General features: G+C 38.0%; 1 protein-coding gene across 1 annotated transcript in view; it reads left to right on the top strand.

Moving 5' to 3' along the window:
• CRISP1 (cysteine rich secretory protein 1) overlaps positions 1–11,829 on the top strand; it is a 36,359-nt gene that overhangs the window by 9,082 nt on the left and 15,448 nt on the right. Inside the window, exons 2-3 of the mRNA XM_008065154.1 lie at positions 4,227–4,294; positions 9,387–9,515. Of these exons, the coding sequence (XP_008063345.1) occupies positions 4,229–4,294; positions 9,387–9,515 (195 nt within the window). The 5' untranslated portion in view covers positions 4,227–4,228. The remainder of the gene's footprint in view (positions 1–4,226; positions 4,295–9,386; positions 9,516–11,829) is intronic.

Genomic DNA, 11,829 nt, shown 5'->3' with positions numbered 1-11,829 from the left:
CCTGCTGGGCTCCGGCGATCCTTTCCGCCTCAGCCTTCCAAGTAGCTGGAATTACAGGCATGTGCTACCACGCCCGGCTGATTTTTTGATTTATTGTAGAGATGCGATCTCACTGCCCAGGCGGGTCTCGAACCCGCGGGCTCAGGCAATCCACTCACCTCAGCCTCCCAAAGGCGCGGGATTACAGGCTGAGCCACCAAGCCCAGCTCTGTTTATAATCTTTTGAGTCAGTGTCTCTCTCTGTCACCTAGGCTGGAATGCAGCGGCATGCTCACAGCTACCACAGCCTCAACCTGCTGGGTTCAGGCAATCCTTCTGCCTCAGCCTTCCAAGTAGCTGAAACTACAGGTGGGTGTCACTACACCCAGCTAATTTTTTTATTATTGCAGACATGAAGTCTCATCAAGTTGCCCAGGTTGGTCTTGAACTCGGCTCAAACAATCCTCTCAACTCCACCTGCCAAATTGCTGAGATTACAGGCGTGAGCCACCACACCTAGCTCAGTCTATATATTTTAAGTGGAAAGTATAATTCATTTATACTCGAGTTTATAACTAATATGTGAGGTTTTTTTCTGTCATTTTGTTAATTGATTTCTGACTGTTTTGTACGTTTTGGTTGTCTTTTTTCTTTCTTATTGTTTATCATAGAAGGTTGGTGGTTTTATGCAGTGATGCCATTTAAGTTCCTTCTTATCCTCGTGTGCATGTTTGCTTTACCAGTTGGTTTACTTTTTGTGTTTTTATTATAGTAAATATTTTCCTTTTGCTTCCATGTGCAGGACTCCCTAAGTATTTTTCATATGGCCAGCCTAATGACAATAAATTCCCTCAGTTTTTGTTTGTCAGGATAAAACTTTATTTTTTTCCTTCATTTATGAAGGATAACTTTGCTGGTATAGTATTCTTGGCTGACAGATATTTTTGTTTTCCTTTCAGCACTTTGAATATATCATACCCTTTTCTACTTGTCTGTTTCCTTTCTTCTGAGAAGTATGCTGTTCATCTGATAGAGGTTCCCTTATAAGTGATTAGATGCTTTTCTCTTGCTGTTTTTTTAGAATTCTTTCTTTGGTTTTGACTTTTGAAAGTTTGTAATGCACTGTGAAGAAAATCTTTTCAAATTGTTTCTGTTTGAGGATCTCTAAGCTACTTCTATATAAATGTCTACCTCTCTTGTAAGACTCACAAATTTTTCAGCTATTATTTCATTAAATACATTTCTTCCTTTGTTTCCTCTTTTGCAACACCAATAACTTGAATATTTGGCTGCTTTATGATATCACATATGTCATATGGGCTTTGTTCATTTTAAAAAATTTGGTGTGGTATATATTCTTTTACCTTCTTTATCTTAAATTTTTGTACATTGATATCTGGTGTAATCATCCCTTCTTTCAATTTCTTGAATTTGCTTTTATTGAGGAGTTTTTCTGAAGATATATCTATGATGTTGGTTGTGTAGGGCACTTCGGTTTTGATTCTGGATGCATCTACTGTATGGTCTTCATATGATTTATTTGACTCCAAATAGCCTGAAGAGTATCTATGATTTCCTCAGTGTCTTAAAGTACAGGTGTTAGTGGATGCTGCAGTAAAGTTTTACTGAGTCTGTCCTCAGCTCTTAGTGATGGCAGAGGTAAGCCAAGCATGCTTGTCTTTGGACCCTAGAGTAGCATACGAGGCACTTAGGTTAGCAGGTCCAAGTGGGCTGATTCCTGAACCTTCTGCCTTCTTTCTTTGGTGCTAGTGGTAGTAGCAGTGGTCCAAGAAGGCAGGCATGTTCTTGGGATCCTGGGCAGCTAATGTGGTGTAGGCAATGGCAGTAGTAATACTGGAACAAACTTCTGTCTCCTGAGCAATTTGCACTGGTGTTGGCAATAGCTGTAGTGAGTTGAGCATGCGAGTGTTTGCCAGCTGTAGTGGTAGTGTCAGGTTAGGTAAGCTTGATCTCAGGTCCTTGAGAGGAGTTCTAAGGTATCAACAGACTGGACAGGGTGGTCCTCAGGTCACCAAACTATGTGCTCAAGTACTAAGGGTGGAGAGCTGAGCTGAGTGGACCTTTTCTCAAGACACTCAGTGGTTTGCAAAAGCACTGACTGGTAGGCAGGGGTGAATTTATCCCCAGACCTGCAACTGGTAAGGGCAACATTGATTTCAGTGGCAGCAGCCAAATGGAAGTATCTAAGGAGTGTGTACGTCACTTGTGACTCAATCTAGTGGCAGCAGCCCACAGAGGTGGTTGCTGCAAGCAGGGGAGTTTGTCTTCAAGCTTAGTGAAAATGCATGGAAGTTTTGCTTCTAGGGGTGTAGGATCTTTGCCTATGGCTTGTGCTTCAGCTCTAGTGGCAGCAGCCGATTTTAGCAGTGGCTGCAGATAGGGAATGTTAATGCTTCCAGAGATGTGGAGATGCATGGATGGTCAAGATGCAGTCTGATGAAGACTAGGCTCTCAATAAGTTACATTGCGATAGCTGTCAAAGCTGGAGGTGGGTATGGTATCCAGCATGAACTCTCTCTAAGAGCAATGCCTTTGTATGGTCTCCAGGCAGCAGCTTGCTGGTCTCAAGATCTGTGAGAATCTAAAGCTTTTCCATGGCTAGCATGCAGAAGTTCATAACGGAAATGTGGGCCACTGGGTTTCACTCACTTACCCTTTCTATACATTGAGGAGCTGCTCCAGGGTTCCAGGCAATCCTGACCAAGCAGGTTACCTTTCTTCCTTCTCCTTTCTTGCTTTAAGTGTTTCCTATCACCTCTTTGTTGAACTCTCATGTTCTCTCCTTGATAATCTATCTGAAGTGTGATTATCTACCCCCTTTTTTCATTTTTCTTTGTGGAGAAGGTGAGTACCATATGCCTCTAATCAGCCATCTTGAAACTCTTCCCCTCAGAAGCTCCTTATTATTGTATACTTATTTCAGTTAACTTGAGATTAAAATTTGCTTTATTAGATTTTTGAGGATTAAGTAAGACAATAGGATGCATATTTTATAATCTACATCATTGAAAAATCTTGGGGTGTGAGGTTATATGAACACTTGAAGAAAGAGAGAAAGGGAAGGGAAAAGATGTAGATGAAAATGAAAAAGAATGATAAAGGTGAGATTGTTTGCAAGTGTATGTTCCCTGAAATATGATCTACATGGTTCCCCTCATATTTAACATGTCTGGCATTGGGCAGGGGAAGCTTGAGAACAATGCCAAACTAAATCATTGCGAAAAAAATAATAAATAGTGTTCACTGTACATTCTGTACAAATTGTTTTAACGTGCTTGTTTAAAGTGTTTACTTTATGAAAATGTTAGCCTTCTCTAGTTCCTACACAATAGAATGGATTCTGAATTAAACTTGTCAACCAAATTTAATAACCTACAATAATTAATGTCTAAGGGTTAGCTAGCTATATCTACTAAAAATAAAAGGAAAGGTACATTAACTCTGATTTGCTTGAGTCACAATGGCAATTAAGCTTAGCAGACTGATCAGATATTACAGTCTATCTCTAAATTACTATACCAAATCACTTCTCTGTAGGCAATAAAGAGTTCAAACCTAATCTTACTGTGTTTTTATATTAGTTTTCTCTCACTACTATAACAAATTATCACCAACTCAATGTCTGAAAATAACATATTTATCTTACAGTTCTAGAGATCATGAGAAATTGAAATGTGTCTATCAGGCTAAAAGCAAGGCTTCAATAGGAAAACTCTATGGAACGATCTGTTTCCCACCTACTTCTAGAAGTTGTCAGTATTCTTTAGCATGTGGTCCCTTCCTCTGTTTTCAAATTAAGTATGGCTGATTGAGCCTTTCTCATGCTGCATCACTGACAATGAGTTTTCTGACTTCCTCTTCCACATTTAAGTACCCTTGTGGCTACATTGGGCCCACCTGGATATGCCAGGAAATCTTCCTACTTTAATATCAGCTGATTAGCAGATTTGAAATTTATTTGCTACCTTGATTTTCTTTCATCACACATTATTGCATATTTAAATGTTCTGAGGATTTAAACATTTGCAAGTTTGAGAGTCCACTATTCATCCTTTATTCTTCTCTGAGTCCCAATAACTAACACATTATATTGTTCTGCTCTTGCTGGTCTCTTTTTGCAAAAATTCAAGCACATGTAAGGGTGGTTCAAGTAAGTTTATTACAAAATATTATCCCATGAGTTGAAATAACCTAAGATGGTGTTTTGTTTTGTTTTTTCTTTTCAGGAATGGCAGTTAAATATCTCTTGCTTTTGGTTGCTGCTGCTGGCTTACTGCCTGTTTTGGCCATGAGAGTATGTGAGGATTGTATGTTTCAAAATTACTTTCTAAACAAAAATAAGAGCTAGCCCTTAAATAGAACTCATACGTTATGGTACTATTGAAAGGGCACTACACCCATTCACCTTGGTCTCACAATAGCTCTGTTAAACAAGTACTTATCTTAATACCATCTTATAACAGGGAGAAGCAACAAATAGAGAGGCTGTGTCATATGGCCAAGGTCAAATGACTAGGCTGTAGCAGGGCCTGAAATTAACTTTAATTAGTTTAACTCCATGGGCCTATATCTGTTTCATTGTAGCCCTCTGAATAATATAAAAAAAGCCAAAGCTGTAGGACAGAAACTACTTCTTTACAACTAATTCATGCATTTTCCATGAGTAAATAGGGGAAGGAAAGACACTGTTGTTGTTTTTTTCCAGACAAGGTAAATATTTTATCAATATCCCACTTGAACTATATAATTTGTGACTAAAACAAGAATTTAACACATCAGAATTAAATATAAAATGGAAAGGTGCCAACAGCAAAGAGAGAGATGTGAGGAGCTGTTAGCGATGGAATCAATATATGAAGCTTGAATCTCTTTACTTATCAAAAACAAGAATGTCAACAATCACAAATAAATAAAACACTAAATAGTATATTAAGTAGTGGATCCCTAATATTTTGTGATCAGCCAATAATATTTACCTTTAAATAACCTCAATGACATGAAGAAAATAATATATATTTTAAAAATAATTTTATGATAAGCTGAATTCAGTAGCTTTAGTAGAAAATGAGTGCCTTTTATATTTTTGTAAGCCAGGTAAGAGAAGTAAAAAATGGAAAGCATTAATTCTATTGATAAAAGAAATGTATCTGCATTAAGCTATTAGGGTGGTGATTTGGTGTTTGTATACTATCACTCACCCTGGTCCTCAAAGAGAGACTAGGTAGAGTTCTTGTCCAATACCTAATGATCCCCCAGCAAACTGAAATCAGAGTCTTGAAGATCTCTTTATTCCCTCTGATTCTCTAAGCACTTTACTTCCACAACGTGAAAAGGTAATCTTTACACTTTACAATAAGTAAAAAGTAACCTGAAGCATAACCACCATTTCAGAAAAACAAGAGAAAAGCAGGCAATCAGACACATGCATTTGTCTTCAAAATCCAGCACTAGGCTGTCTAGATCACTTAGTCCAAGTTCTAGAAGACAGCCTAGACTGGGTTGCCATGTGAAAGGAGAAATTAGCACCAGAGCAAAATGTAGATAGGTAGAACTCTTCTCATCTAAGTAACCAAAACCTAATCCACTTATTGACCAAGTATCCAAAAGAGAAATAGAAGGTACTGATAGAAGCAACATGTTTACATTCTATAACAGAGAATTATTGAAACATTTGCATACATTCTATAAACAGTTTGCTCATACAATGAATGCTTGACATTTTTAATTTAAAACAATAAAACAAATTAATCCCCAAAACTGATGTATTACATAAACTTTAAACATGAATCCCAGTTAAAGTAAATAATAAAGTGTTTCAAGCTCAACAAAAATAGCATTATATTTTCTTTAGTCAGACTTCAGGTAGAAAATAAGTAGATAACCATCAGGCCTGAATCTTATTTTAAACTTTCTCCAGTATTAGAGTTGCTGGGATACTAGGCATCTAATCGAACAGAAATTGTTCTCCTACTGAGAGAATAATTTTACACGAGAATCTGGTAGTCATTACAGAAAAAAACCTTTGACAGAAAAGTACAGGGAATCGTGATCAGAAAATAACCAGGCCCCATCTTGTCTGAGGTAATTAGAGACTTCTCTGAGTATATGGTAGACCTGAGATCTGAAAGATAAGTTGGCCTTGCAAGCTAGCAGAATACACTATCAAAGGGACAAGTATGGGTAAATATTATAAAGCAGGATGAAAACTGGCATGTTGGGATAACTAAAAGAGAAAATCAGTGTGACTACAGCAGAGAAAAGTAGGAGCGCATATCCTTAATAGAGGCTGAGAAATAAGCATGACCTTCAAAGGCCTTGGTAAACAGTTCATCTTTCTATAAATTGTAAACTGTTGAAGACGTTTAGCAGGAAAGTGACTTCATTGTGACTGTGTTTTGAAATTTTTATTCCAGTTATTGGCTAGAGAATGAAGAAGGGATCAGGGAGTGGGAGAGAGAATATGAGTAGTAAAGCATTAGCGGATTCTGGGAACCCAGTGGAAGACTAGGTGGTAGCCTCAGTCACTTGAGGTGAAAGAACAGGAGCTGTCTGAGAGGCAAGAGGAAAATGGAGTGGATGCGTTGTCCTCTTTACACTGAGAGAAAGAGTATTTCCACACTGAAAGCTTAGTCAAAGGAGTCGGCTACTAATAGACCAAGTAATTGCGATAAAGTCATTAAAACAAAATTAGTTATAAAAATCAGGCTTGTCACAGATCTTAATAGGAATTGTTTCAATGTGGGGTTTCTCCAGCTGTATTGACATTTTATATAGGATAATTATATGTTGTGGGAGGCTGCCCTCTGCCTGTCCTCTATCCACAAAATGGCAGGAGCATTCCCCCTACCATTATGCCTGTTGTGACAATCCCAAATTTATCCAGACATGCCAGAAGGGAGGGGAGAATCATTTCTGATGTAGAACAACTGTTTTATTGGAAACATGAAGGTAGGGTGAATCCAAGACTATATTACTTGGGCAATTGTAGACAGATTTGGCAAAATTTTCCAGAATTTTGATAGGGTAGGAGAATAAAGAGAACAATAGTTGGATGAGGATGTGAATAAATAAACAGGTGTTTGTTTGCTTCTTTACTTTAAGATACAAGTAGCATAATCATGAATAAACACCGTTGGGAAGGGCCAAGGAGAAAGACTGACTTAAGATACACAAAAATAATTGAAAAGAAATAATGTGAAATTTTTAGGAAAGATGGAAGAAAATGGACTAAATAACACTAGTGGAGAGTTGGGTCTTAGAAAGAATGAGTCATTCTCTAGGATCACAAAGAAGAAAAAGAAGGAGGAGGAGAGGGAAAAAGGGAGGGAGGGATGGAGGGAGGGGGAAAGAAAAGGGAGGAGAAACGGGACAGAAACAGGTAAATTGGCAGATTGGACATGAGAGTTGAAGAGTCCTCTGATCTCTTCTCTTTACTGAAGTAAACAGAATATTTCACAAACTATTAACAGAAGGTATTTGTTAATAGTTAATAGGATAGAGTGCAAAAGTTTGATAATAATGTTGATAGTGTGTTAGATAATTGTTTAGAATTGAGCAGAATTAAGGGACACTGAAGTCACTCATACTGACTTAGGACGATACCAATATTTGTCATTTTGTGGGATATTTTTCTGACAATCTTCAGCCGGCAGTACAGGCAGGGGAACTGTTAGTCTCATTCAAGTTTGGGGTATTTTCAGGCAGGTATTTCTAGATTACAATGTGTAGACAAACGATTCAATATTTTATAAAGAAAATTGTTGCAATGAGAGAACACAGATAAAAAAGAAAGAAAAGACAAGAGAAGGATAGTAGAGAAAATGTAGAATGAGTCTGAAGTCTAGATTATTTTGAAGAATAATCAGAGTTGTTGACCTCAGCAACTTGAAAGAACAGGAAATCCTGGTCAGGCGAAGAAATGTTTGACCAGGTAATCTGGGAAGTATGGTGTTTTGGGATGGTCATGAGACATAGTTGGTGACCATCAAAGTGGGTAGCTAAAGAGGACTGAAGGACAGGTTTAAAGGAGGAAGGTTTCAAGTGCCTAAGATATCATAGGGTTGGGGTCATCCATGTTAAAGTTTAATAGCAGATTAGAAATCTGGGTGTATAGGATCTATTTCCCTAAAAATAAAAAAGTTTCCTAGAAGGAGAGGAGAGGAAGTGAGAAGAAAATCCATGATAGGATATTAAACAAATGTTTGGGAATGACGTGGTAGAGGCAAATGCCATGAGTTTCACTAGTGCAGAGGTTTTCAGAGCAGTAAGGAGAGTTATAATGTAAAAACCATGCAGAATCTCGTGGGTCCTCAACTTCACTCCAGTCCAAACCAGAGTGGCTTGCAATGTAAGACAAAAAATGGTACCACATGAGTATGTCCACAGGGACAGTCTCTAGAAGAGTCTTCTGGATTTCATATTTATGCCTTCTCCCCACACTGTAAAACTGTTGATACAAAATAAATGACAACAAAGCCTTCTATATTTGGGCAAGGTATAGTGCTGGATTCTGCACATTCATAAATTGTGCTGACAGTCATATAGTAGTTGAGGAAGAAACAGACACCACTCAAATTATAGTACATTTAGTTTTTCACATTTTTAAAAAAGTATGAAGTACATGTGATACATGTACATTACAAACACACACACGTGCTCTTTCTAGAAATTAATGCTAACATAAAATATTTCAGTCATGCATTTTTTTCTTAGTGAGCTGCAGGACAAAAGGTGAGAATATTAAAAGAACAGTCACAAATTCCAGATTGTAAGTTGATTTTGAACTCTCTATTATACTTCCTTACACATACACTTGCAAGCATCAATGTTTTCTCATTTGAACAGAAAAAACATACAGAATTTGAGTCAATAGCACTTTAGACATTGTACCCATTGATGAATCTCTTAATATGTGTGTGTGTTCTCTCAGACACACACCACTAGGCAAGGATTAAAATACAAGTAGTTCATTTGGAAAGCTAAGAGAACACTTGTTGGAGGATAGGGGTTGGAGAATGAGTCTAGGAAGGGAAGTCACTTAGTAAAAAGTGTGATTTCAAGACATCCCCATTGTAGCTCTTATTGTCCAATAAAAAGTGCTTCAACGTGGTCCAAACTATGAGTCATAAATATGAAAAATCTAATCACAGAATAACCAGTGCACTATTCTAAGGTCTAATGTAATGTCAGCCCAACCTTCAGAAATCCTCAAAACTAGCACTGGAGAAATGGAATCTAATATGCTGAGGTATTTTAAATTCAAAAAATGATGTAGAACCCTGTCTATTTAATATAAACTATAAATTCACCATGCCTATAGATCTGCATAATATGTGACAAGTCCCAGTTGAAATAAATAACACTAATGAATAACTTTCTGGCAACAGGTAAAACCAGCTAAAGTCCAATTTGATAAACTCCTCACTGAGATGGAAAATGTACAAGAGGAAATTGTTAATGTACACAACACCCTCAGGAGAGGAGTGGTTCCCTCAGCCGGCAACATGCAGAAGATGGTAAGATCAAACAACAGCAGTGATCAAAATAATAGTAAAAGTGTTTACTGAGATTTCATTGGGTTATGTAATCTTTCAGTATACTATAAGTATGGCCTTCAGAGCAAACCTATGATATAGTAAAAGAAAGAACAAAAGCCCAGAGGAGATAAGTAACTTTCTGACAATCATACAGTCAATGATGGGCAAAATTTCCAACAGTCACGTCTTCTTATTTCTATGTACCTTAGGACAGTGTTTCCCAAACTTTAATGTACTTAAGAATCACCTGAAAAACTCAACAAAGCACAGTTTCCTGAGTCCTTTTCTCTGATATTCTGATTCAGAAGGTCTGACATGAAGACCATCACAATCTCCCAATGGATGCTGCTTCTGCTCATACACATACCAAACAACAATTAACAAGTTATCCAGACATTTCATAGCTGTCCTCATTGGGCAGTAGCTCAGAGGCTGAGACACTCATCTGAAAATTAAGATGTCCAGATATTTAGCTTGTTGATGTGTCCAGGAAAATAAATGCTGGTAAATCTACTCCCCAGTTTCACTGTATCTCATAAAAGCTTAGAGAAATTGTCTTTCTGCTATAAACCTGGTGTGCTCTTCCACAAGAGCAATTTAGGGGAGTCTCAGCTGTATGCGGTAATTAGTTTCACATTTATCGTCCAGCAGTATCTCTCGGGTTTATGCACAACTTCAGCCTGCTTCCTTGGACTCTGTCCTGGCCTAGAGGAACTAGGGTTAGAAATAGTGCAGGCTCTGCAGGGTGATTCTAAGGAACAACTTTCTCTTGCATATGATGAAGAGGTAGTAAGAGAATAAGTAGAAAAATGATGCTGAAGTGTATCCCTTGGTCATTTTGAAATCCAAAGTGATATTTGAACAAAAAAATAAAAAATCAATCGTAGCCGGGCTCGGTGGCTCAACCTGTAATCCCACGCCTTTGGGAGGCTGAGGTGAGTGGATTGCCTGAGCCCGCGGGTTTGAGAGCCGCCTGGGCAGCGAGACCTCGTCTCTACAATAAATCAAAAAATCAGCCGGGCGTAGTAGCGCATGCCTATACTTGGAAGTCTGAGGCGGAAGGATCCCCGGAACCCAGCAGGTCGAGGCTGCAGTGGCCAGGAGCGGCCACTGCACTCCAGTCTGGGTGACAGAGTGAGACTCCAACTCAAAAAAAAAAAAAATCAATCGTTCTCACAGACCTTCTTGCATAGAGTTGTAGCATGAGTTACATGTTACAATGTTATTGTACATGAGTTACAATGTTATTGACAGGCATTCTTGTAGTACCTTGTTACATTAACTCATTTAATTCTCCCAATACCATCATCTCAATTTTACAGATTATGTATGGTACTGAGCCTCAGGGAAATCCAAGTCACTTACTGAAATTATGAGTGCTGCAGCCCAGATTCTAATGCAAATTGACCAGCTCCAGGGATCTAGTTCTTTTTTATTATTGTTGTTGTTCTTATTAAGATGTGGGAACAATTCAGGTTTAGGTATAACAAACTTTGATTATGCAGGCACCCTTGTTGATGAGGTATACCTCTCCCTCCCCTAGCAGTTTCCTTTAACTGCCAGGCCCACTCCCACTCCCCTGACAGTTTCCCACTACTGCCAATCCCTTTCTTATAGTATAATAATTGTTTAAGATCTGCTATGAGTGAGAACATATGGTACTCTGTTCTTTGCTTCTGTGATAGATCGTTGAGTATGATAGACTCTAAATCCATCCAAGTTGCTTTGAAGTCCATATGTTTGTCTTTCTTTATGGCTGCATGATATTCCATTCTGTATATGTATCACATTTTTTATCCAGTTCAGCTTCAATGGGCAGCATGGTTGCTTAATGTTTTGCTATTGCGAATAGAGTTGCAACAAATATACGTGTGCAGGTATCTTTTTTGTAGAATGATTTGAGTTCCTCTGGGTATATTCCCAATAGGGGAATTGCTGGGTCATATGGAAGGTCAATTTGTAGTTCTTTCAGAAATTGCCACACTGTCTTCCAGAGAGGTTGCACTAGTTTGCATTCCTACCAGCAGTGTAGAAGTGTTCCTTTTTCTCCGCTTCCTCGCCAGGCATCTAGTTCTTAATCATATACCTTCCTTAGAACAGACTCTAAATTTCTTGGTTTCCAGATAAGCAAAGGAGTATAACTAAGAATTATAAAAGAGATTAAAGAAAAAAATTTAAAAATCCTCTTATTGTGGAGATCTTATTATTGAAGATGAATGGCAAATACAAAGGAAAAATTGGAAAATACGAGAATGAATATATCCAAGTTCTAAGGAATAACATTATAAAATAT

This window comes from Carlito syrichta, unplaced genomic scaffold (genome assembly GCF_000164805.1).
Source record: "Carlito syrichta isolate Samal-C Ts95f unplaced genomic scaffold, Tarsius_syrichta-2.0.1 Scaffold308165, whole genome shotgun sequence".
Classification (NCBI taxonomy): Eukaryota; Metazoa; Chordata; class Mammalia; order Primates; family Tarsiidae; genus Carlito; species Carlito syrichta.
This window is presented reverse-complemented; position numbering and strand designations above follow the sequence as displayed.